Here is a 24,540-nt window from a genome sequence, read left to right as displayed (position 1 = left end):
CAGCTGTTTAATTTTTGCTTTTAGAAAACGTTATATGATAATCATTTATGTTAGTAAGTTACAATTCTTGTAGATTTCAGTTTCACACTGTTTCACAAAACACTGATTTAAGAAGCACATCCTGTCATTCCTAAATACACAGCACAAGACAGAGACGATGAAACATGTCACAATATATGGTCTAAAGATAAACGAGTTAGCTCTTTGTAAAAGGACTTTACCGTGTAACAACAGTGGTATAAAGCTATGGTCTTGCTTTTTATCCTGCTCATCAAATTGGTGCGCGCTGGTGAAGAATCGCGTAAAGTATCGCTTTTAGCAGCTTAATGTTTTCCAACAGGTGAAAGGTGTTTATAATTCCTAACCTGGCCTTACCCAAGACTCGCTAACTCGTCACTCAAGTCCTCGAAAGATGCATCACTGAAAGAACTCATCTCTCCAGCAGATTTCAGTTAGCCTTAGTTCGGTGTTGGTCTAACTAGTGGAGCGGCCAAATAGAGAAGTAAAAACTGCTCAGCTCAGTCACGCCTACAGGAAATACACATGCTCACCAACCGCTGAATTAGGCACACGAGATACTCCGACACCGTGCAGCTGCCGCAGATTTGTCACCTGCACATCCAAGATGGAATCTGCTGTTCCACCCACATCCCAAAAGTGCGTTAATGGTTTGAGGTCTGGCGATTGTGGAACCCCCATTTGCGTTTAGTGAACTCACTGCCTTGTTCAAGAAATCAGTTTGAGATAGTCTGAAGAACACTTAACTATACAGCATCTAACACTTTACGAGATAATTATAATATAAATTGGGAAGCTGAAACACTTAAATACTTGGGAATAATTCTAACTAAGAATATTTCTAATCTATCACAAGTAAAGTATGGTCCCATAAAATTTGATTTAGATAGGTGGAATCTGGTGCCTTTCTTAAATTTAAATTCAAGGATATTAGCAGTGAAAATGAACGTACTCCCAAGACTCCTCTATTTATTTAGAACTTTGCCTGTTGAAGTAAGTCAAACACAGTTTGGGGAATGGGACAAATGGATTTTGCGCTTTATTTGGCATGGGAAAAAAACAAGAATTAAATTTAGATCTTTACAGTTAAGCAAGGCAAAAAGGGGGGGCAACGCTCGCATGCTTACAATACTACTATTATGCATCTCAGGTCATCCCCCTGCTGCAATGGTGTAACCCGAATTTGAAAGCTAAGTGGAAATCCATAGAATTCAATACAACCCCTAAATTCCAACTACGAGCCTCAATTGCGGATAAAAAAAATTGGCAGACCGTTTAGAAGATAAAGGACCATGGATTAGCCACACTTTAAAAATATGGAATAAAGTGACTAAAATATGTGGTAGTGAACGAATACTAAAAGTATTTAGATGGTGTGCTTATGACACAGATTTTAAACCAAATGAAAGTGATAATAGATTTCAGTCCTGGATAGAGAGTGGACTAACAACATTCCATTCCTTCACACATAAAGGGACACTACAGAGTTTCCAGTCTTTACAAATAAGAAATGGCTTAAGACAAGTAGATTTCTTCAGGTTTCTTCAAATGAAGGATTACTTTAATAAACACTGCAATATCCCAAACCCAAATATGGTTGAGTCAGAAATTTTTAAGATAGTTAAATTAGCATATGATAGTTCTCTGGGAAAGGCAATCTCCAAACTATATGATGTGCTCCTTCAAGCAAGGAAGGATACTACTCAAAATGTTAAGATTAAATGGGAATTGGAATCGGGGATGGGTATAACAAACGAGAACTGGGAGAGGATTTGTAATTTTCATTGGTACTCAACAAGTTCTTTATCTTGGAGAGACCAGAGGTGTGGACTCGAGTCACATGACTTGGACTCGAGTCAGACTCGAGTCATTAATTTTATGACTTTAGACTTGACTTGAAAAAATGTTGTAAGACTTGTGACTTGACTTGGACTTTTACACCAATGACTTGGGACTTGAATTGGACTTGAACCGGTTTACTTGAAAAGACTTGATATTTTACCCCAAATATAAAATTTAACATGCATATTATATAGAGATTGAAAATGTGACGTCATTCACGGGTAGAACCGCAAAGGATTCTGGGAACTCGTGGCAAGCGGTACTAGCGCACGCAGGCTTTCAATTAAAATCAGTCACACAGCGATAAAAAGAAACACAAAAATGTCAAGAAGCCGTTGTATTATTAACTGCAATAGCCGGTCGCATGACAGCCACGGGAAGCCGACGGGTAAAGAGATCGGTTGTTATCGGATTACGTCGTTGAAGAGAAATTGTTCGAGCCATGTTTCCGAAGTAACAAAGATGCGACGGATGGCCTGGATTGCAGCCATTCAAAGATCAAATATAACGTCCCAGAACACTCCAGCTCACAGGTTAGTCTGCTCCAAGCATTTACACAAAGGTCAGTGTTTTTTAGTAGTTAATACGTCATTTTCATAACATAATTGGTGATATAGGTTACAAGCAAGTCTGGCGCTGAACAGAAATTGTCGTGCTATGCTCCTTTATTTATTGTGCATAAATAGTGAATTGTCCTGACACAATATTGCGTTTCGCTTCTGTTATTATGGTACATTGACAAAAACATATGCTTTTATTCACAGGGTAAAACAGTTGTTTTGTATCACTAATTGTCCAGTACGATTACAGCATACAGTATTATTGTCACTGCTACATTTCTGTGATGCTACCAGAAATTATTTCCACTACTAATTAATTACCGTTGAGCTCAAAGGTCCTATTAATAAACGGTTAATGAATGTGTATTTATGAAGACGATTTGTGAGACTGGTAAACTTATGATACGTACGATGGTCTTTACTTTCTACACGGTGCATTTCAAGGTCCTGCACCCATCCGTCAGTAAACTGTACCTGGGCTTGTTGCAGTGACCTGAAGTTACTAAACTTCATGAGTGTGTGCACTCACTCCAAGAACCGTATGATTATAAATATGCATATAAATATGCTAAGATGAGATAGCTGACTTCATCTAACTAGCAAATGTTTTCCAGGCTACGTTGGTGATGCAGTTTTTTTTTAATGTGTATGATATTTTTGTCATGCGATTTTAAAGCCGGTCCTACAACCGCATCCAAGAATAACATGCAGCTTATCTCAGAACTGTCGGTGAAAATTATTCTTGGAGCTAGGTTTAATTGAGCTGCATTTTAAAGAGGTGCAATTTCACAATTTGTGTATATTTTCTAAGTTCACTATTTTGTCATGTGTTGAGAAAAACACAGATTTTAAAATTACATGGTCTAATATTTACATTTAGCATAACTGCAACATTATTTTTTTCGTTGTTTTTTTTTTTAAAGACTCGAAAGGACTTGAAATTCAAAGTTTCAGACTTGTGACTTGACTCGGACTTTTACACCAGTGACTTGAGACTCGACTCTGACTTGCCTGACATTACTTGAGACTTGACTTGAGACTTGAGGATAAAGACTTGAGACTTACTTGAGACTTGCAAAACAATGACTTGGTCCCACCTCTGGGAGAGACCACTGTTGGAAGAACATTATTAGATTTTTCAAAACCCCTCATCAAACTAAATATAAAAATGGGACAGCAGAATGCTGGAGATGTGGATCAGAAGAGGCACATCATTATCATATCTTTTGGGACTGTCCTAACTTAAAAAATTACTGGCTGGGAATCCCTAAAACTTTGTGTGAGGTTTTTAAGATAAAATTTGACATCAATTTTGTAAATTTGTACTTGGGCTTGGTTGCTGGCTCGGTCCGGGGAGGGGACACAAAACTCTTACAAGCGCTATTAGCGGCCAGCAAAAAATCAATAACCAGAAAGTGGTTAAATCCAACTCCGCCAACACTTGAGGAGTGGTTTAATGTGGTTTTCGAAATATTTAAAATGGAAAAATTGACATTCTTTTTAAAAATTCGAAAAGACAAATTTTATAAAATATGGAATAAATGGATTAGCTTTGTGTCCCCCATCCGCCCTGAATTTAGGTAAGACCAGCCCTGAATTGGTGTATCTCCCATGTATTGTACAATGTCAGGTTGACCCTCAACTTCATAATATGTACCTAATGTAGTCGTTGTAAATAAGTTAAATATGCTGCATTATGTAACACACTGTCAAGCCAATGAGTTATTTTTTTTTGTTATCAGAATGTAAAACAAAAGGACTAAGAAAAAGGTTGTTTTTTCTTATCCTTTTTTTTGGCTAAATAATGTCAATGCACTTTATTGTAACAAGTCCTTTTTTTTCTCTTCAATAAAAATATAATTTAAAAAAAAGAGATAGTCTGAAGTTTGTGAAATTGTCCAGCAATCAGAAGATGATAAAGGGATGGACATAGCAGCCTGTGGTGTTCAGTGGCGGTCCTAGCCTGTTTGGAGTCCCGGGCGAACACTCCCTCTGGCGCCCCCCCCCCCGCCCCATAAAAACACACTGATAGTTTCAGGATGAGCTGCCATTATCCAATCACACATCTGCTTACCTGCATCTTTTGCTCGTTTCTCTTCTTTTCTATTTTTTCTAAACTGAGCACCTGATGGCTTTGAACTTTTCTTGTCCATCTTCCATTGGTTTTAATTGTGCACTCCAGTATGAACACAAATCCACCAACTCGAGGATCACCACAACATAACCTAACAGACGTACACCCAAGTTCACAGATTCTCTTTGTCTAAGGTGTATTTCTGGGATTTCACACAACCCAGGATTCAAATCATGAATACATAATGGGCTTGGATTTACAACATTATAAATGAAATGTGCTCTATTTGGAAGCAGCCGGTGTTGTGCCAAAAAGTGATTGTCTGCCAGAAAGTGATTGCCGTCCGCGGGAGCGCGCGCAGCTGCTTAAAGCTGCAGCGCCCGGATTACTTGCGTTGCCAGCTACTTCTGTGCAACTGATATAACGTGGGGGAAAAAAACCCAAACACATTTATGCCTTTGTTATTAGGCAAAGGTATGCATTTATGGAGCTTTAACGTTTCTTGTAACCGAATTATGACGCTTGTCAGAAGGTTGCTTTCAGTGTGTAGCGCAGTCACGAATGACTACACGCATCACGATGGAATAATTAATGCCTACAGCTTTAGTATGTCTACTCTCGTTGTTCATATTTGTTATAAGACTGTCGAATAGTAGTTAAAACAATAAAGACCTATTGTGCCAGTATCACCATGACTCTTTCTTGTTTGTTCAGAATAACGACTGAGAACATGGCATTTTAGCGCTACCAAAAAGTGATTGTGGCCTATAACTTGTCACTGAAACAATATTTCGGCTTCAAACTTGTTGGATATATTCCAGAAGGGTTACATGTGATATATTGTATCCCAAAAACTCTCCAAGAACTGCCGAATAACTTTTACAGGAACAATAAAACTGATAATATGCAATTTCCAACCTGCCAAAAAGTGATTGTGGCCTATATCTTGTCACTGAAACAATATTTCTGCATCACACTTGTTGGGTATCATCCAAAAGGATCATATGTGGCACATCATATCCCAAAACAGTCTCTAAGAAATGCTGAATAACTTTTAAAGGATCATTAATACCCATAATATGCCATTTTAAGCCTGCCAAAAAGTGATTGCCACCTATAACTTGTCACTGAAACAATGTTTCTGCTTCAAAATTGTTGGATATCATCCAGAATTGTTACATGTGACATATTATATCCCAAACACTCTCCAAGAACTGCTGAATAACTTATGCTTATTGTGTTTATATTCTGGAATATATGATCGTCCTGAAGGATGGCATCTCGGATCTGTCTCAGCGTGATGGCATTATTTGCCATCACCATGCTACAAATCTGTCTTTCCTGTTGTTCATTGAGCAGTTGTCCTCTGCCACCCACGTGAGGTTGTCGTCCAATCCTACACAAAGAACAGAATACAGTAAGTTACCAGTGTAATTGTGTTATTGTTTTACTCACAGTAACTTCACCACAATCCTAATGCAACATTGCACAGTGACTGGAATACTACTCTAAACTGTATAAATGATGTAATTCCATAGTTTACAGTAATTAGTTCAATATATTTCTTGTCATATTTAGTATCACAACATTCCACTAGTCCTCTCCACCTGCTAGTATAGACCTACTACTGTAGGCAGATGCACACAAAATCTCTACAGTAAGTTATACATTCTTTGCCTCACGCACAGTGCCCTGTCCTATACAGCATGTAACTCCATCATAGATTACATAGAGTACATACCTGTTTTCCCTGCGAAAGGTTTGGATGATGGAGGAGACTGTAGAGCGAGGCACATTCGGCTGCACTCGACGACCTGCCTCTGCCATTGTGAGGCCATGGTTTATGACATGGTCTATAATCGTGGCCCGAATTTCATTCGGGACAGCACAGTGTCTTCGCGCTCCTCGGGCTCTTCCCCCTATTCCTCCACCACGCATTCTCAGTCCTCCTCCTCCTCCTCCTCTTCCTTGAGGAAGAGCTTCCCCTTGTCCGTTTGCTTGGCCTTGTCTATCCATGTTCAGAGCCTCGGACTGGCTCTGGTCAAGCTCTATATATCTGTGTTTGGCAGCACACAATCATGGAACACACCTGTGTGTGACGCTCCCCCTTCGTTAGTCTAGTTTCACCTGACTGTCAATGACTGTCATCAATTTATCAAATATTCAAAGAAATTCATGTATGGTATTCATGGTATTATGTTCTTGACCAATTTTGACAATTGAACAGACAGTTGTGCATGCGAGTACTTATACAATGACATCATGCTGACATGTTTTGGAGGAATAATCATTAGACTGAGAATCAACTAATCAGTTTAGATCTACAGGATCTATTCATTTGGAAAATGTGCTAAATGTGGGCTAACTGTATAACTGTAGGCTACGTGTACTTAATCATTTGCAAAGATGCACTGAGACAACTGAGACATGTACTAAGGCATTTGCCATTTGATAAAATGAATGAGAAATGCCATTCTGTTGTGAACATTTGCCAAGAGGTTTGGAGGTTTGTCTGTGTTATTTTGAGAATGTCATTTCTGTTTCAAGAAATGAGCCAAACCAATCGAGAAAAACTGTAGCAAACATGCCATATTATCCATATTCATATGGATAAAAAGTGTCTTTTTTTGCCAGCATCTACGAACAAATATAATTCTATGAAGTTCTTCTATATAGTGTGTAACTGTTATTACATTTATTGCTAATGCAGTCATATGGCACACTGACCTCTGAGGAAATTTTAGATGGCACTCATCATCAGAAAGGTTGCTGACCCCTGGTGTATTGTATGTACGGTCGGCAAGGTCAATTTCAGATGCAGGCAACTGCAACCGACAAAATAAAGGCATCCATTCATTCCTACAAGACTGCTAAAGGAAGTCATTCAATTAATTAATGTTTTAATCTTAAATATGATCTCTATTAAGCAGACATGTACCACAGGCCTTCAAGCTGGTATTAGTTGAACCATAACGTAAAAGACCCAGCTGTTTTAACTAATTGTAGGCCAATCTCCAGCCTTCCTTTTATCTTCCAAATCCTTAAAACAGCAGTTGTAAGCTAACTGATCATCTGTGGATGAATGGTTTATTTGAAGAGTTTGGGTCAGGTTTCAGAGCTCATCACAAAACCTAAACACTTTTAGTGAAGGTCAGCGTTAAAGGAAACTTATTGTCCCCAGTGGGAAATTGATTTGCAGTTTGTCCACACACCGAACAACACAAAACCCCCAAACAAGCAAAAGAGGAAGAACATCCCAAATTTTATCTGTAGCAACAAAGTGCAATGTGCAGTAGTGATGGCAACAACACTTATGGCTTAGTGTTATTGAGCATAACAATAGCAGCAGGTATAAAAGACACTCTATGTCTCTCGGTCTTCCCTGCGGCACTTTATACCAGCGACCTGAGGGAAACAGGTGAAAGTCTCTAAAGAGAGGATGGTCTGAACATGACATGACAGAGGTTGCCTTCCTCAGCACTGGGCTGATTAAAACAGATTCAATAAAACTTTTATAAAAAAGGTAATCATCTGAGGTGAAACGTTAAAATCTCCTTAAAAAGTACAATCGTTGTTTTACCTTTTTTTCCCTGTAGAGTCAAAATGTGACTCAAAGGACAGAGCCTTATCAAGAGCAACCTCCAAATACTTATGACTATCCACCAGTTCAATGGCTGCACCATTTACTACTGTTGTCCTTAGTTTGTAAGGTTTTGATCTTTAAGGACTGATCACACCAAGAAGCAAACTCATCCACAGCAGGTCCATGGGAATACTCTTCACCATGAAGGACGCGTACAATGACTGTGTCATCTGCATATTTAATGAAATGCCTTTCAGCCTGTGTACTATGACAGTCATTAGTGTACAAAATATATAGCAGGGGAGAGAGAAAACAAAGCTGTGGTGAACCAGTGGAAGAATTCAGCTGATTGGAAAAACAGCCGTTTACTCTCACACACACTGAGATCTGTCAGTTAAAAAGTCTAAAATCCAACCAAGGTTACAAATGATCTTCTTATGGCCTCTGACAGTGGACTCATCTCTGTGCTTGTCCTGCTAGACAGCAGCGTTCGACACTGTCGACCATAATGTTTTATTACAGTGATTATAGCATGTTGTAGATATTAATGGTACTGTGCTGCAGTGGGTTGAATCATATCTATATAATAGACTCTGACTTTGTAGACTTTGTTCATGTAAATGGAGACTCCTCTTCGTTATCTTCCTCCAGTCTCCAGTAAAACTGTGAGGAACTGGCTCCCTGTCAAATCCAGAATTGAATTTAAAACCTTTGTCATCACATACAAGGTCTTGAATATCCTATTTTCATTTCATATATTCATATATTTGTTAGCTGTTGCCTTCCTTTGGGCTTGAAACAAACTGTCCATTCTCCCCATCCCTTAGCATCAACTAAGCATTTTTGCCCAGAGAACTGCCACCAACTGAATATATTCTCTCTTTCTTTACAATCCAATGTAAACCATAGAAAAATGACAGTAGTTTCTAAACCACTCAGACCAGTCTGCATGGCACCAACAGTCATGCCACTTTCAAAGTCCCTTTTTTTTCATTTCCCATTCGGTGCCTAATTTGAATATCAGAAGGTCGCTCTGATCTGTTGAGGCCATACAGCAACTGAAACATCAGCTGTCCCACATTTTTGAGAAGTGTTTAGATAAAACAGGGCAGCTAATCAGCGAAATTGGGCCAATCAAATGTGAAAAAGTGGCATTTCTACAAATCTAACTTTAATTTACTCATATAACAATGTAATATTATTAATAATATTTTTATGTGATATTGTTGTTAACATAATTTAATGGATTTAAATTATACTGAAACACATGGATTATTCCACCCTCTTGCAAGAAAGCCTACGTTTACTGTCTCCTTGATGCTTGAGATTTGGGAGCAGGAAGACAGTCTGACAAGGTCGAGGTATGAAAGAGGAGGAATGAGTCAGAAGCACGACAGCATACATGCATGTGAATGAGAGGCAAACATTCAGTGAAGATGCAAGGAGCAGAGGTAGTGAAGGCAGGTAACTTTAAATACCTGAATCCATCCAATGTGCACAGGAGAGGTGAAGAGGAGAGTGCGTATTTAAACTTGATCTGCCTTTTAATCTTATTTAGTATAATAATTGTTTTATGTACGTCTTATTTTGACTTCTGTGTTTGCTTGTTTTATATTTTATTTTTATAAGTTATATATCATTTTATATGTAAGTTACTATGTTTGTGTGTGCATGTGTGCGTGTGTGTGTGTTTATCTGGTTAAATTCAGTTTGGTTCAGACAAGTCTTCACGATAAAAATCCTTAATATGTTTTTGAAATTTGGTTTTGAAACATGTAAATCTATTTTTCTGTTTCCAGGCTGTGTATCTATTCATTTAGTGGCACAGCAATTACTTACATCAATACTGTGATTTTAAACGAGGGCTTCTGTTTAAACTGCAGGACAGATGAAAACCTGGTTGGATTCATTACAAACATAATCCAAAGCATAAAAACAAGGAGCTGAAAGCTATGACGAAAAAATAGAATAAATGTTTAAATATTGATCAGTCAAACCTGAGAAACTGATCAGTGTTTGTCTTACTGTCATTCAAGTACAGAGGTTAATTAGAGCCTTTGTTGAATGCTGAGCATCATAAGAAAAGAAAATAACGGGACGGTCTAGTATTAAGTCTTGACAGATAAATGCTTCACGCTCTGCTGCAAAAGCAGCTGTCAGTAATTTCTCCAGACCGTGGTCAAATTTGGTGCCATTTTTTGCCTACACACCTAACTTCTTACGTCAAATGATGTGCCGCACAGGTTCACAGGATTCTCGCACTCTGCCAAATCTCATCAGAATCCAACTGACATACAAGATAACGCGTCACCACAGCTTACACATGAACCGTGTGTGAGCTCCAATCCTGTCCCAAGCACGACACCAGTGCGTTTGTTCAAGAAAGATTATATAAAGATAAACATTGGGTGTGATTTTTAAACAGACGCTGAATGAATCACATGGATGGATTACTTTCACATACTTTATTCATAAAATCACAGATGCATACTTCTCATTCATACAAAACGCAGCCAGTTATATTCAGTGTTCTTTGGAGTCAAAGTCTTTTACTGAACCAAAACTTCTGTTCTGGCTGTGATGTACACTTCAGTGCAGCACATCAACAGAAACCTTTCCTTCAGTTTCAGGTATACTTTTCTCAGGGGAGATTGTGCATCAGTAGAGGTATCAAGTGCAACTCTCTGCATGTGCGTAGCTCTCACGCTAAGCTGGGCTCCAGGCCAGCGTTGTCGGCACCCGCCGAGAGCCTGTTGGTTTTGGAGTGGGTCATGTTCCAGCGCTGCATTCTCCTGCGGTAATTTTCAGAGTCCACTGTATCCATGTGAGCTGATTTCAAAACTGTAGATGGGTGCAGTGTGTTGCATAAAGCTTGAAAAAACAGCCTGTAGAGAAGAGCACATCAGTCAGTCCTCTAGAGCTGTGGCTGCACGTGACATTTTCAAACTTCATTGATTTCGCCTTTTTTTCTATTAACGACTTCGCTCTAAAGCAGTGGTTCGGTTTAGACTCTGCTTCATGCTGATAAAAGTCCTAATTTAGAAAACAATATGTAACGTGACATTTTGATTAGACTTTAACAAGCAAGCGGTTCCTTGTGGAGTGCCAGCCAAGTCTGGCTCCTGACATATATGATGGTGCTGTTACACGTTTGTTGCCTTACAATTAAGTAACGTCAAACCTTACACCCTCAACATTGACTGAAAACAGCTCAGTTAGTTTGTGAGTAAAGAACTATACTCAAGACAAAAACACATCACAACAACACGTCACCTTAAGGTACTCTCACTCACTGATAAGGGAAAATAAAACTAACCCACTCTAAGTTTGATCAACCCCCATTTCATTCCAGTCAGTTTTAGGAACACACACACCAAAAAACCCCTCTGGGTTTTTTAAAAATGCGGACCAAAAGAAGGAAGTTTGGCCCTTCCAAACAAAATATGCACAATATATGACATTTTATTACTTCTTCTTCTCTTTAAACAAATAGACCAGGCCGTTCGAGGTAGGCCACTCCTGGTCCGCTGTTGGAACGAACTCCTGATGCAGCCGTTTGTTTAGCCTACCCTCAGACTTACTAAGTGAGGAGGATATAAATATGTTTGTGTTAGACGGAGTGAATGGGCTGAGCCCCTACTGAAACCCCAAAACCATGAAATCCAGCTGGTTAGCTGGGCTTGGACGTATATGCAATAAATAAACACAGAATAGGTGGCCTTCTGGCTATCAGTGTAAAATCATGCATCATGCATATGTTACTTACTACACACACTATGTAAAGTATGTTTTTAATCATATAAAGTCACATTAAAATAGTTTTATTTGTTCCTGTGAAAAACTGAGTACAACTCATGATTCAGTGGCTTATAGAAAGTCCTTTAACAGTCTGTATCATCACTGGGGAGGAATTCTGCTGCACTCTTCTCTTTGTTTCTTCAGTTGTTGAGATTTCCAGGCATTTGTTTCTGCAGCGCTCTCTCAACATCCAACCGCAGCATTTCAATTTCAGTTCCTTGTTTCTTTTCTTTTTCAGCCACTCAGTAGAGTTGCTGATTTACTTGAGGTCACTGTCCTGTTGCACAGCGTCAGTGACAGCAAAGTGCCCAGGTCCTGTAGCTGCAGCATAACAAACTGTTCTCGTTTGCTCGGATGCAACCTAAACCATACTGCTGTTCTCTTTACATGAACAGACTTTCTCCTGAAAACTCTTACAAGCAAGCCACACTTGCTCAGCACCAGTAGGGGGTGCAGCTATCAATTATTTTAGTAATCAAGTAATCCATTTATTATTCCACTGTTTAATCAAGTAATCAGATAAGAAATACTTTTGTCTTATTAATGAGAAATAGTAACTATTCAAAAGAGAAAGTTGAACTGCATACAACACCTGTCAAAAACCCCTCAACCCTTTGATTGTATGTACGTACCATATTTAAATTAAACTTTTAAAGAAAACTTTTTCTTAAATGCAAAATTATATAAATAATCTCATGTACTGTCAAAGGTCAAATCAAATAAGATAAATGTACCTTTGCTCTGTCTGCCTGAAAAACTTTCAAATTAGGGAGCAAGTTTTTGTGCTGCTGAAAACAGATGCAATGATGATGAACACATTAAGTAATGTAAATAATATTTAAGTATTCAACCCGTAGCTGGACTGGCCATCGGGCATACTGGGCATACTGGGCATACTGGGCATTTGGGCCGATGGTGATTTTTCGTTTTTATGGGCCGATGTTTTTTTGTTTGTTTGTTTTTTTGTAACTATATAAACAATAAAATGTGGTGGATTGTCCAGATGCTGGCAGATGTGTAAAATGTAAAAATAACTCAGTTGTTTGGTGGTGGCTATGGCGGAGCTTCCACAGAGGCGGCAGGTGGATGAGGGAAGGGGAGGCAGGAGGAGCAGAGACCCGAGGCGGCCGCCGGTCCGAGTGTCAGGTGAACTGAACTTCAGGTAAGAAGTTATGACCTGCAGTCTATCTGGGTCAGATATAAACTAAGTTTAGGTGGAGTTTATTTTCGTTATGCTGACTTTTTACCCTCAGTTGCAATAACTCGTACTGTGTTCTAGCCAGCTTGACAGAGTTTATATACAGCTGGGTGGGTGCTATGATGTTACTGATAGTGAACTTTATTTTATTCATAAGGTTAATTATTAGAGTTTCCAACCATTCCGTAAAAAACTGAATCGTCTCGCATTCAGAGAAAATATTACGCGTTTCGTGTTGAGGTGAAAAGGAACAGTTTGTCCCGGACTTCAGCTACAATGGAAAAGACACAAAGCTGGAATTATTCTGTGCACAGCTGTTTCTTCTTCTCTCATCCTCTCATCCTCCCTCTCCTGTTGCTACTTATCATGAAACTGATCAATGATCAGCTGATCGGCTTTTCTCTCTCGTTTGTTTGTCGCCCACTTTGCACCAGAAAGAGGAAACCAGCGGATGTCGCGCTAAACAACAGCAGCACGTTTAAGCTTGATCAGCTGTTGTTAGAATTTATTTAATATTAATTTCTAGTATCAGCTGATGTTTGCTGGAGCCACAGCTGTAAAGCTGCTGGTCATGATGTCGGTTTGGATATGTGGTGAGAGGGAAACATGAAACCAGGAGATGTCCTTACTGAATCATCAGAGCTGTGATGGAGAAACAGGTTTACCTTTTAGGTGACATGAATGGGTTGAAGTTATGAACTGTTTCTGAGAGACAAATAACACCAGGATCCTTTTCTAAGTAGCTGACAGCTGGTAACTGTGCAGGGGCGGGTCTAGCAAAGTGTTGCCAGGGGGGCAGGCAGGGCATTAACAGGGAGAGGGGGGCACAAAGAAATACTTTCTTATTCTCATTTAAAATGTCTCGCTGTTATTAAATAATTATCTGAATCTTGCGAACAAAGTTTTTATCTGATGTAAAATGTATAGAAATCGTACATATACCAACAAGACTGTACATCACTGTCACAACAGCGTCTGTTTTCATTCAAAGTCTTTATGGCTTTAATACCTGGTGGGCCGGTCTGTAGTCAAAATGCCCGGGCCCAATCTAACAACAATGAGTTTAATGGCATGTGTAAAAAAAATGTGGCTTATGAAAAAAAGCTCTTATTTTCATATTTTTAAATTCTAATGCAACTGAATTAACACAATGTTTAACATTAGAAACTGTAATTCATGCTTTTATTACATCACGCCTGGATTACTGTAATTCCATTTTAATAGGAGCTGGGCACTTTGTCACACTTACAATTAGTGCACAATGCTGCGGCTCGATTTTTAACTGGTAGAAGGAAATTCGACCGCATCACTCCGGTTTTGGCCTCCTACATCGGCTTCCAATCAAATTTAGGATCCGTTTTAAACTTCTTTTATTGGTTTTTAAATCTTTAAATGGTTTGGCACCCGTTTATTTGTCTGATTTGTTGAAAGCCTTATGTTCCCACTCGTTCCCTCTGGTCAGCTGAGCAACTGCTGCTTTCAGTCCCTAAGTCACGGCTGAAACTCAGAGGAGACCGGGCGTTCTCTGCTGTGGCCCCGTTGCTTTGGAACAATCTTCCTCTTAATATTAGACAGGCTACATCAGTGCCGTTTTTAAGTCCAGATTAAAAGCCTATTTTTATTCTCTGGCTTTTAACTCTTTGGATGACCTATTAACTTAATGACCTATTAAATTAACAGGTCATCTGCATAACTTCTGAGGGTTACTGCAGATTACTCTCTGTGTGTGAATGGAGCAGCTACAAAGTTCGTTTTTCTTCACGTTGGAGTTGATCAGGTGCTTTGATGAAGGACTCGGCACTCTAGATTTTTCCCAGTAAAGGTTTTAATGGTCATCACTGGAACTGTGCTCCTGTTTTGTACGCCAGAAACAGGTTTTCTTTCACTCAACCTGAGCTCGGTTTCTCGGTAACGCCTCCGCCTCTTCGTGGTGTGTAAACTACGGAGCCCCTCTGATGACATGGTCCAAAACATAAATAAATTGTGGCCACAAAATTCTACTTTGTGCCCTCGAAATACTTTTTGTGGCCATGAATTGGATAGAACGTGGCAACGAATTATGCATTTGTGGCAACGAAATAGATAACGTGCGCACAACATATTGATACAATATGCATAAGTAGGCTAAACCTATGCACCGTGGACAGAGACGGTATGATTGAGTTTTATTTTAGGCTGGGAATGAGCTACAAATGCATTCTGAAAAGCCTGCAATGCAAGGAACCATTATTACGGAGAGACATTTAAACAGGAGATCGAGAGCCCAGTTGCTTTACAGACGTAAGTAGGACCTGGACACCGGGATAGATTTTATTGTCAACCAACTGCAAGGGAAGGATCACGGTTATCGGTCAAGTGTTTCATGGGCACAAATTAGCATTTCATGCGCACGTTATACCTATTTGGTGCCCTTGAAATAGTATTTAGTGGCCTCAATATATTTATTTTTTGGACCATGTCATCAGAGGGGCTCCGCAGTAAACAGATGGATTCTGGGAATCCATCCTACCAGGAAAAACATCCTACCCAATGTTTTTGCGCAGACGAGGCGCATGCGCACAACACCAACGCCGAATTAACTTCCATTTCTCTCACCCATCCGGAATACTTCTTAAGGTTATGGTTAGTCGCAGGTCACCGTCAAATTATAATACGGGTAGGACGTTTTGCCAGAGTAGGATGGTTTCTCAGAACACCGGCTCCATGTTAAACTGTCCCAGAGTCATCATCACTGCGGCTGCTAGCAGCGTTTCTGTTTCAAACTGAAGGCTGTGTGGGCTTCATGTTGTCAAAACGTTATAGTGCAGGTCTGTTTTTAGTAGCAAATGCGGGTAAAGCACTCGCGGTCGTGTCGTTTAACACGTCGACACACTACAGGGCCTCGTGTGAAACGAAACATTGTAGCAAAGAATTTTTTGTGATTTTATTACTCAGTGAATTGTTGTAGCCCTATTTCAGTCTTTGCCTAATTTCACTGTAATGAACTTTAATATTAAAAGGTGAACTGCATCTAGCTGTCGGACTGCCAAAACCAGTCCTGTGAGAATCTTTTTTTTTGTTTACAACTGTAGTTATGTGTGTCGGGCTGTTTACTATTTACACATATATATAATACATGGAATTGTATGATTTCAGTTTTAAAACCATATAATTAAAGGTTAATATTTAAACCTTTTCCTAACAGGATCCCTTAAAGTGCTGTTGCCTACAGCTTATTATATATGTTTCTTTAAAAATACTGCAATATTTTAATTATGTATTAATTTTGATTGGTCCAATTAAAATTAGTGTTTCCAAAAATAGAAAATTGGAGACTCCAAAAGACCCCTGGAAACCATGGTAACCAGCACTATTTTACCTGAAGCATATGTCTGGTCATAAACAAATTAAAATATTTGTATTTAAAAACGATCCTGGATATCTGGGTAATGTTTTAGCAATGAAAGTGATGTCAGGTTTCCTGGGCTGTTGACTCAGTGTTTTCAGTTTGTACTTTGTCTCTGTTTATTTTCCACGTGCGTCCGGTTTTCTTGTGTTCGCCTCTGTCTGTGTGCATTCAGTCAGCCAGTCGTCTCATGTCCTGCTCATCCTGCCTTCACAATAAACATCCTCAACCAGCCTGCGAGTCCTGCGTTTGAGTCCACTCTGCCACATTGTTTAATTGAAATATGGAAACCACTGGAGTGACAAAACAAATTCAGTGTATAGCTGTGTCGGTGATGACGACATTGGCACCTCCAGGTGTCATTAGAGTAAAGCTCTTTATTATTAATGAGTTATGAAGTGCCCCCAAAGGAAATACACTACCTGTACATGAGTTTTTGCAGTGTGTGTGTGTGCGCGTACCTGGGTAACAGAGCTGCCACAGTAGTGAGAACACATGTGATGTAGAAAAGAGAGTGGGACATTTGGAGTAACTCAATCCCCAGAGGGTTGACAGGGGGGCTGCAGGTCACACAGAAGCCACTGAGGAGCAGTACAAAACCAAAATAGGAAGTGCAGCTGAGCACCAACACGACCATATGAATCCATGTCTGCAAAAAAGAAAAAGATTCAAAACTCCAGAGCACAACTAAAGAGAGAGAGCTGCTCCTGAATCTTTCCATTTTCAGTTCTGACTTGGATTACATTTTTCCTCACGCTCTACACCAAAGGTCGCAAACCTAAATGAGCTGAGGGCCACTGCTGCCACTGTCATCTCATGTGAGGGCCACTTTAGTGTTCAAGTCGTACAAAAAACAATCAAACAACAAAAAGTGTAGTTTTTCTTTTGTTTTTTAAATTTCAAATATTGTACAACAAACTGCAAACGTGAATGCAGATTCTTGTTTCGCACTCTTAACTAACTGAAGCCTTTCATTGAACTACCAGATAAACACATTGGTCCTGTCTTTGCGGACAGACACGTGCAGCACTAATTTTGTTCGTATGTAACAAATCAAAGTGCAGACATAAGTGTACACATTAGTGTGCGACTCTCACTGAACTAACACAGCCAATCCCTCAGCATGTTCGTGCTCTCTGCTCATCTTGCCTTCATATTAAATCATTTAAAGAATTTATTTTAAGATTGCACACAACAGCAAACAAATCTTCAAGGGACAAACTGCATTAGATTTCTTCAGGTCAACAAGTAGTGGTGACCTGTGCCGTGAGTTTGAGACCCCTGCTGTACCCCCTAATATAACACACATAACCTTTAAGCTACACACTTGTTATTGTAAAGGCAAAGTAGCTGAGACACAGCCCAGCTGAAGTATAAATGATTTTGAGTGGTGGTGGTGAGTCTGACCAGCGTGTTGCTCTCGATCACTTGGTGCAGCAGAATAATGAAAAGTGCTGATGCGTTGATCGGTGAGCCAAAGGACAGCACCCCAACATCTGATCCTGCGTATGCCTGTGAAAACAGAAAAAAGTCCCCTAAAACACTCTCACATGAAAATCTTAGAACATGAGGAGAAGACAGACAGACCCACGTGCATGTAAATAGAAGGAATGTGATAAGTAACGATTTGCATGGTGTACTTACAAAGTAAGGCACAAAAAAGCAAACGAGGCTTTGGTAAAAAGCATCCAGGACCGTGATCCAGAACATGTATGGAACAAACGTCTGTGAAGACATCACAATCATCTGTTACACTTTCTAAACAAATATGAGTGTTACTGATGTCACACATGCAATACTTGTTTGGCTAACACAGGCCACGACACTTCAATGAAAAACAAATGACCCATGCTTAACGATAATGAGGTAATGAGCTAGGCCAGAGGTTAGCGGTAGCACACAGATAAAAGGACCAACAGAAGTATGTTGGGACATGATCATATGAACCAGCAGGTGGTGTCGGTATGCATTTCTTTTTGTGCATTGTGATTTTTCTACTATATGTAATGTACACATGTATGGCTATGATAGTGCCCTATTTTCCATCTTCTGTTTCCTCTTTCTGTGCAAATAATAAAATGATCGCAGAAATGTAGCTGTTGACATATTAATTAAAGTGAATTTATGTGTTTTCCTGTTATACAGGACTGCTGTGATCATGTGTATGCACATTATGAGTTAGCAGCCCGGTTAGTGTGAAGCCTACATTAGTAGGTATTAGAGTTTCATCATAGCAAGTGCAGAACCAGTTTACATTCAGTAATTTAAAATACTTTGAAAGCCAAATAAATGTAGCGATCAATAAACTTTTCATAATTTAAGCAGTTTTCTTTTTTCATCGACGTGATGCAAACCTGCTGAGACTTCATGATGCTAACTGTGTCCGCTAAGGTTTTGTGTTCATAAGCTGCTCTGTTTCAGAAAATACATTTGTTAGGAGCAATGACCATACTCTAGAAAATGTTTGACAAAAATGAAAAAACAAATGAAATCCTTAAACAGCAACTGCCTTTTGTAGAGTTTGTACGTCATTTCTGTGGCATGTATGTGTTTGCAGTGACCTTGGAAGTTTGTGCATCCTGGTAGAGCTCGGGCAGCTCCATCAGAGTGTCAGCAGGTAAATCTTGGTTGAGAATGCCGTAAATGAGCGGAGGAGCTGATGTGAAGATTAGATTGAAGAGGATGAGCACCCAGGAGTTGGTCATGACACTCCCAGAAAAACCACAGAAGAACTGATACCAGAACAGCAGATTCACATACATCTGCAGGTAAGAAACACACAGTCAGCAGTGAGGAATTTCCTTACTTAATACTTTTTTTATCCTTGTGTGAACAACGAATTGCTCTAAAATCTTCTGTGTTTTGTAACGAATAAGTGCCATTTCTGGGAGATTCTTTAGTTTCAGGCAGAACATGAGCAGCTTTGGTGCAAGGAGGGAAGGAGCTCAGTGAACAACCATGCTCCATGCTGACACAGAGAACCACGGCTTTGTCGTGGTCGTAAATCACTGCACCAGCTCTTTATCCTTTCAGTGATACGATGATAAATGATTGTTCATTGATCGTATGTTTGATTTAAGCTAATAATGTGTCCTTTTGGCTCACACGTAAGGAAAACATGCAAAGTCCACATATAAAAGGCCCCCAGCTCTCTTTCTAATCAGGAACCTTCTTACTTTAAGGTGTCATTACTAATCTCTGCACAGGCAAAGCTCAATATCAACAAGTCCTCTGCATCATTGCAAGCTAGAGTAGGAAGGCTGCTGGGTGCCTCAAACCTGTGTGAGGTGTTTTGGGTTTGTCAGACTAGTGTTGACCTCAGGACAGATTTGAGACATGCTGGGAGAGCTGGACTCAGTGGCCGGGGAGAAGACCTGTCCCACAACAGGAACCCTCCAAAGTCATATTAAGTCTTATTAAATGTAGTCGTTAGTATAATAGGCAGAATAAACCGGAAACAAATATTTGGATGCAGCAACATGACAGAGACAAAACTGCTGTAAGACTAAAACAATGATTTGCTGTTGTTTTCTTGTGAGCAGGTGAGTTTAGGGATGACAGTGTAACTGCTGTGAGTTCAACACCCGCCTTAATGCGAAACGTCAGTCAAGCCGTTTATAACCTTTTTTATAAAGCTGTCAAAAAAGACTCTTACCACATTCTTGTAGATGAAGTATTGAATCATGTTTGCAAGACGAGAGTAACACCAGTGGCCGTGAACCAGCAGCAGCTTGCTGAGGTGTTTAAACCGTGAAATAGCAAAGTCACTGGACATCACAGCCTGGAGAAAGATTTAAAACAACAAAAAATGACCACAGAGCAAAATAATGAAAAGAAGAAGAAAAAACGCAAGCGTTAGCCTCATTTAGCGCCTGCTGGTGAGTGAAACCAGATGATACGGGCGAATGCAATATCACACTGAGTCTAATATAACCACAGAAAGCTACAGCTCTCAAAGAGTTCTCTGTCATGGTCTTGGATGGGAGGCTGAACTAAACCGATACTAACAAACAGTAGCTTCATAGTATTCTGTAAAGACCTCGGTTTGACAGTATTTTTTGTTATTACTAGTATTATTGTCATTTCTTTTCTTTGTTAATACCTGCATTCCCTCCTGTCCAGATATCCCAATGCCCACATCAGCCACCTGAATCATGCTTACGTCATTGGCTCCATCACCTGAAACAGCAGCATTGTTTTCCACTAGTTCGTGTCAAATTATTTCAAGCAGTGATGTGATAAATAAAGCTGACAGTACTCATGCAATGACAGATCATCTGTATTTCAAATGTTTAACAGACAAAGGGTTATGAAATGTCTTTATGGAATAATAAACAATCAGCTCCAAGCTGCTTTTCTGTTGGCTGAGTTCTTACCCACAGCCAGGGTCATGACACCAAGATGGTCCCGGATCAGCTGGACCACTTGGCTTTTCTGCAGTGGAGTGGAACGGCAGCAGATCACTGCCTTGCATCGCCGGCTCAGCTCCAGGAAGTTGCTCCTCAATTCGTCCTCCAAAGCCCAACCCAGCGTCCGGCCATCTGTGACCAGAATGAAGCTGCTGGACATGGATTCCCCATTTCCAGTAAGGGCAGTCAAACTCTCACCACCCTGGACTTCCAGTATGAGATCCTCAAATAAAGCTGCACAAGCATCCTGAAGGAAAAGAAAGGACCGTTATGTGCCTGAGCGGAGCGTAGCTGTTATATAGCAACTGTTTCTTTCATGAAATTGGTGGGCTGCTTGCTGCGAGTGAGTTCAGACATGGCTTCTCCTGCCCAGTGTTTTATTGGATTTGATTGATTGTTGGTGTTTTTTAATAAGGGGGAAAAATCCAAACCTACATGGCTCTGTGTGAAAAAGTGAATGCCCCCTAAACCTAATAACTGGTTGGGCCACCCTTAGCAGCAACAACTACAATCAAGCACTTACGATAACTGGCCACGAGTCTTTTACAGCACTGTGGAGGAATTTGGGCCCACTTGTCTTTGCAGAATTGTTGCAATTCAGTGACACTGGAGGGTTTCTGAGCATGAACCGCCTTTTTAAGGTCACGCTAGAGCATCTCAGTCTTGTGAGACTTCACCAGAGGTGCAAGCATCACAGCACATTTATGTCAAACAAAGTGAAGATAAAACACAGAAAAATATGAAGGAGATTTTCCTGGGCTGGATTTTTATAGTAGATAACCCCCAGTGAAGTGAAGCAGAGCGTCGTTACAGAGGTTTTGTTAGAGACACAGCTAAGCGTTTTGTAATTTGGCATAATATGTAAAAGTTGAAATTCACTGTGAATTCGTTTACCTGCTCTTTTGCTCTTTTAGCTGTTTGGCGGTTGTTGAAATAGTTTTGTGAGCTTTAAGCTGAGATTCTGGTGTTTCTGGCAAAATACATTTATATTTAAAAATCGATGTCAGGATTTAATGAATCGATATCGCTTTATTCAATATGAAATCAATTTGAATCTGGAAATTGATGTTCTTAAACCCACTCCTACTCCTGAGGCTGCAAGTGTCTTGCTTTCGCTGTGTAGTAAATTGTCTTGAACGTTCCAGCGAATAGGTTTATGCTACAAACCTATCACTAAGCAAGCCCTCAGGCATGGACAGCTTGCTGTAATTCGAATCTTTCAGCAGCTCCAATGATTGGCTAACTATCCGAGTTGCAGAAAGCGGTTTCTGCTGCGTATTGGTACTTGTATTTGTTTAGATTTTTATTATTTTATGCAGTAAAAGAAGCATTTTCTTTCCTAAAACAATGAATAACAATATAAATAAAAATAGAACACGTTCATTAGCACTGGTAAAAGTACTGGTCGATGGATGAGTCTACAAATGTCTATAGAAACCTTGTCCAGAAGAAACAACCCATCACTATGTTCCTCACCAACAAAAAGAAAGAGGACATGCTCTAATGCTCTTCTTTGCTGTACACTACATTCATCTCACACACAGTTGATTCACTGTGTACACGAACAAATGAGTTTTTAATAAGCATTTATAAGAGTGTAGACAGGATTTATAAGAAAGGTTTTTGAGGGTTTCATGACTGAAATATATAAAAATAATAAAATAATCATATAAAAAGTTTCCCTCTAGCCCTGTGGGTGGTCTATCCTTCAAGCTCGGGTCCTCTGCCTGAGGGTCCTGCGCAGTATCTTAGCTGTTCCCAGGACTGCGCTCTTCTGGACAGAGATCTCTGATGTTGTTCCCGGGATCTGCTGGAGCCACTCGCCTAGCTTGGGAGTCACCGCACCGAGTACTCTGATTACCACGGGGACCACCGTCACCTTCACCCTCAACATCTTCTCGAGCTCTTCTCTCAGCCCGTGGCACTTCTCCAGCTTCTGGTTTTCCTTCTTCCTGATGTTGCTGTCACTTGGTATAGCTACAGCTATCACTACAGTACAGCTGGTTTACGCTCCTGCCTTCTGTCTCTGTGGTATGCTTCTTCAAGTGGCTGGCCAAGGCTGTAAGTCTTTGTTTGGGAGTTTCCAAGGCACAGGCAGCTCTTAGGTACCTCTTTCTTCAACTTTCTACTTTCAACTTCCCTCCGTGCTACCTTGATCTTGGCCTCTCGACTCCTTCTCCATGAACTGCGCTGCTCCTTTGGGCTGTTCATCATATAGCCAAGCATCTCCATGATCACTGCTGCTGTGGTGTAGATCAGCTGGTTCTTTTTGGTGATGGTTGCAGTACGGACTCTCCATTATGGTGCATTTACATCTTCTAGTAGACCTTCAGAGGGTACTTAACATATTCTATGTAACCCACTACGGAGGGTCCAGCTTTACCATGATCCTATCTTTCAGGTCAGTTTCTCTCGCACTCAACACTCCATCCGTCATACTTGGGGTGTCATGGTGTGACTGCTGGGTAGTCACAGGAGCATGTTTAGTGAGAGACTGAGATGAGCCAAACGCACCCATCTCCCTGTACAACTCCTCCATCTAATGCAAAGGGCACAGTGTGTGAAGAAGACCTTACACCCTTTTGCACATGCTCTACAGTAAAATAACAAAGATTTTTTCACTCACTGACCTTGCTTCCACAGTTAGCTGTCAGCAGTTTGTCACTGGCACATAGAAGTTTGCAGGCATAAGCGATGTTGATGGCTGTTTCCTGTTTGTCTCCAGTGAGAACCCAAACTTTAATCCCAGCCCTCTGAAGAGCAGCAATGGTCTCTGGAACCTCCTCCTGGAGTCTGTCTACAATCCCTGTGGTACCTGAAAACACACGCATATGCTTTAAGTGCTGGTATTTCAGCTCTGATATCGAATGATTTAAGTCTGAGCTGCAGTGACTACCCAACAGAGTGAGGTTGGTCTCAAGCCTCTGAGCTGACTCCAGAAGAAGCTCCTCTCTGTTCTCTATGCTGCTCTCTGCCAGCATGTGTGCTTTCAGCCACAAGTCATACTCATCCTCCTTCAGAACCTGCAGGTAATCAATAACAGATCAAGCAAATATTAGTAACTACAAAGTCAGTAGTTGGCTGTCTGTCATGTATTCAAACCGACTGTGGGATCTTTCAATATGAATGGGAAATGAGACCAAGAAGCAACAGTGGGGAACAGAATCACAAAGCTCCAGTTCAGACAGACAGTTCAGTTGGGTCAAAGATTTTCACACCAGTGGTCTGCTGGAGCTCGTTTCTAAGGCCTCTGGCGGTGCTATCATCCTGTTCCTCCTTGCACGAGGGAACAACTAGTGCAAGGAGGCCCTGTGCAGCTTTACTAGATTAACTGCTTGTCTCCTGGAATCTCCTCCATCCTCTTCAGACTGTGCAGTGACACAGTCTGAATGTACAGCAATTTGGTCAACTCTGTTGTTTTAAATGTGCTATATAAATAAACTTAGCCTTCGTCTTGTGTTAGCTTAGTTAAAATCATTAGTGTTACAGGAAAATTTTAACCTTCAACAGAAAAATTACAAGATGATCATTTAGCCTGGAGAAATAGTTTGCTGCTTTATAAGAAAGCCCTCCACAGAGCCAGAACATCTTACTATTCATCACTGATTGAAGAAAATAAGAACAACCCCAGGTTTCTCTTCAGCTCTGTAGCCAGGCTGACAAACAGTCAGAG

The 24,540-nt window shown here is 40.3% G+C and overlaps 2 protein-coding genes across 3 annotated transcripts in view; both read right to left on the bottom strand.

The window, feature by feature from the left end:
• Nucleotides 1–508, bottom strand: part of dapp1 (dual adaptor of phosphotyrosine and 3-phosphoinositides) — a 30,669-nt gene extending 30,161 nt beyond the window's left edge. The window contains exon 1 of the mRNA XM_085257999.1: nt 376–508. Coding sequence (XP_085114125.1) covers nt 376–434 — 59 coding nt within the window. The 5' untranslated portion in view covers nt 435–508. The remainder of the gene's footprint in view (nt 1–375) is intronic.
• A 10,019-nt stretch (nt 509–10,527) lies between these two features.
• atp10d (ATPase phospholipid transporting 10D) overlaps nt 10,528–24,540 on the bottom strand; it is a 42,048-nt gene continuing 28,035 nt past the window's right edge. For both annotated transcript variants that reach the window (XM_085256150.1, XM_085256151.1), the window contains 10 exons: nt 23,764–23,890; nt 23,498–23,682; nt 20,835–21,114; nt 20,561–20,637; nt 20,114–20,239; nt 19,020–19,220; nt 18,103–18,183; nt 17,866–17,970; nt 16,920–17,107; nt 10,528–10,962 (listed from right to left, as the gene is read on the bottom strand). In XM_085256150.1, the coding sequence (XP_085112276.1) occupies nt 10,779–10,962; nt 16,920–17,107; nt 17,866–17,970; nt 18,103–18,183; nt 19,020–19,220; nt 20,114–20,239; nt 20,561–20,637; nt 20,835–21,114; nt 23,498–23,682; nt 23,764–23,890 (1,554 nt within the window). In that variant the 3' untranslated portion in view covers nt 10,528–10,778. The remainder of the gene's footprint in view (nt 10,963–16,919; nt 17,108–17,865; nt 17,971–18,102; nt 18,184–19,019; nt 19,221–20,113; nt 20,240–20,560; nt 20,638–20,834; nt 21,115–23,497; nt 23,683–23,763; nt 23,891–24,540) is intronic.

This window comes from Mchenga conophoros, linkage group LG19 (assembly GCF_057382185.1).
Source record: "Mchenga conophoros isolate Kocher_MC1m ecotype Shallow Benthic linkage group LG19, M_conophoros_male_GT1.1, whole genome shotgun sequence".
Lineage (NCBI taxonomy): Eukaryota > Metazoa > Chordata > Actinopteri > Cichliformes > Cichlidae > Mchenga > Mchenga conophoros.
This window is presented reverse-complemented; position numbering and strand designations above follow the sequence as displayed.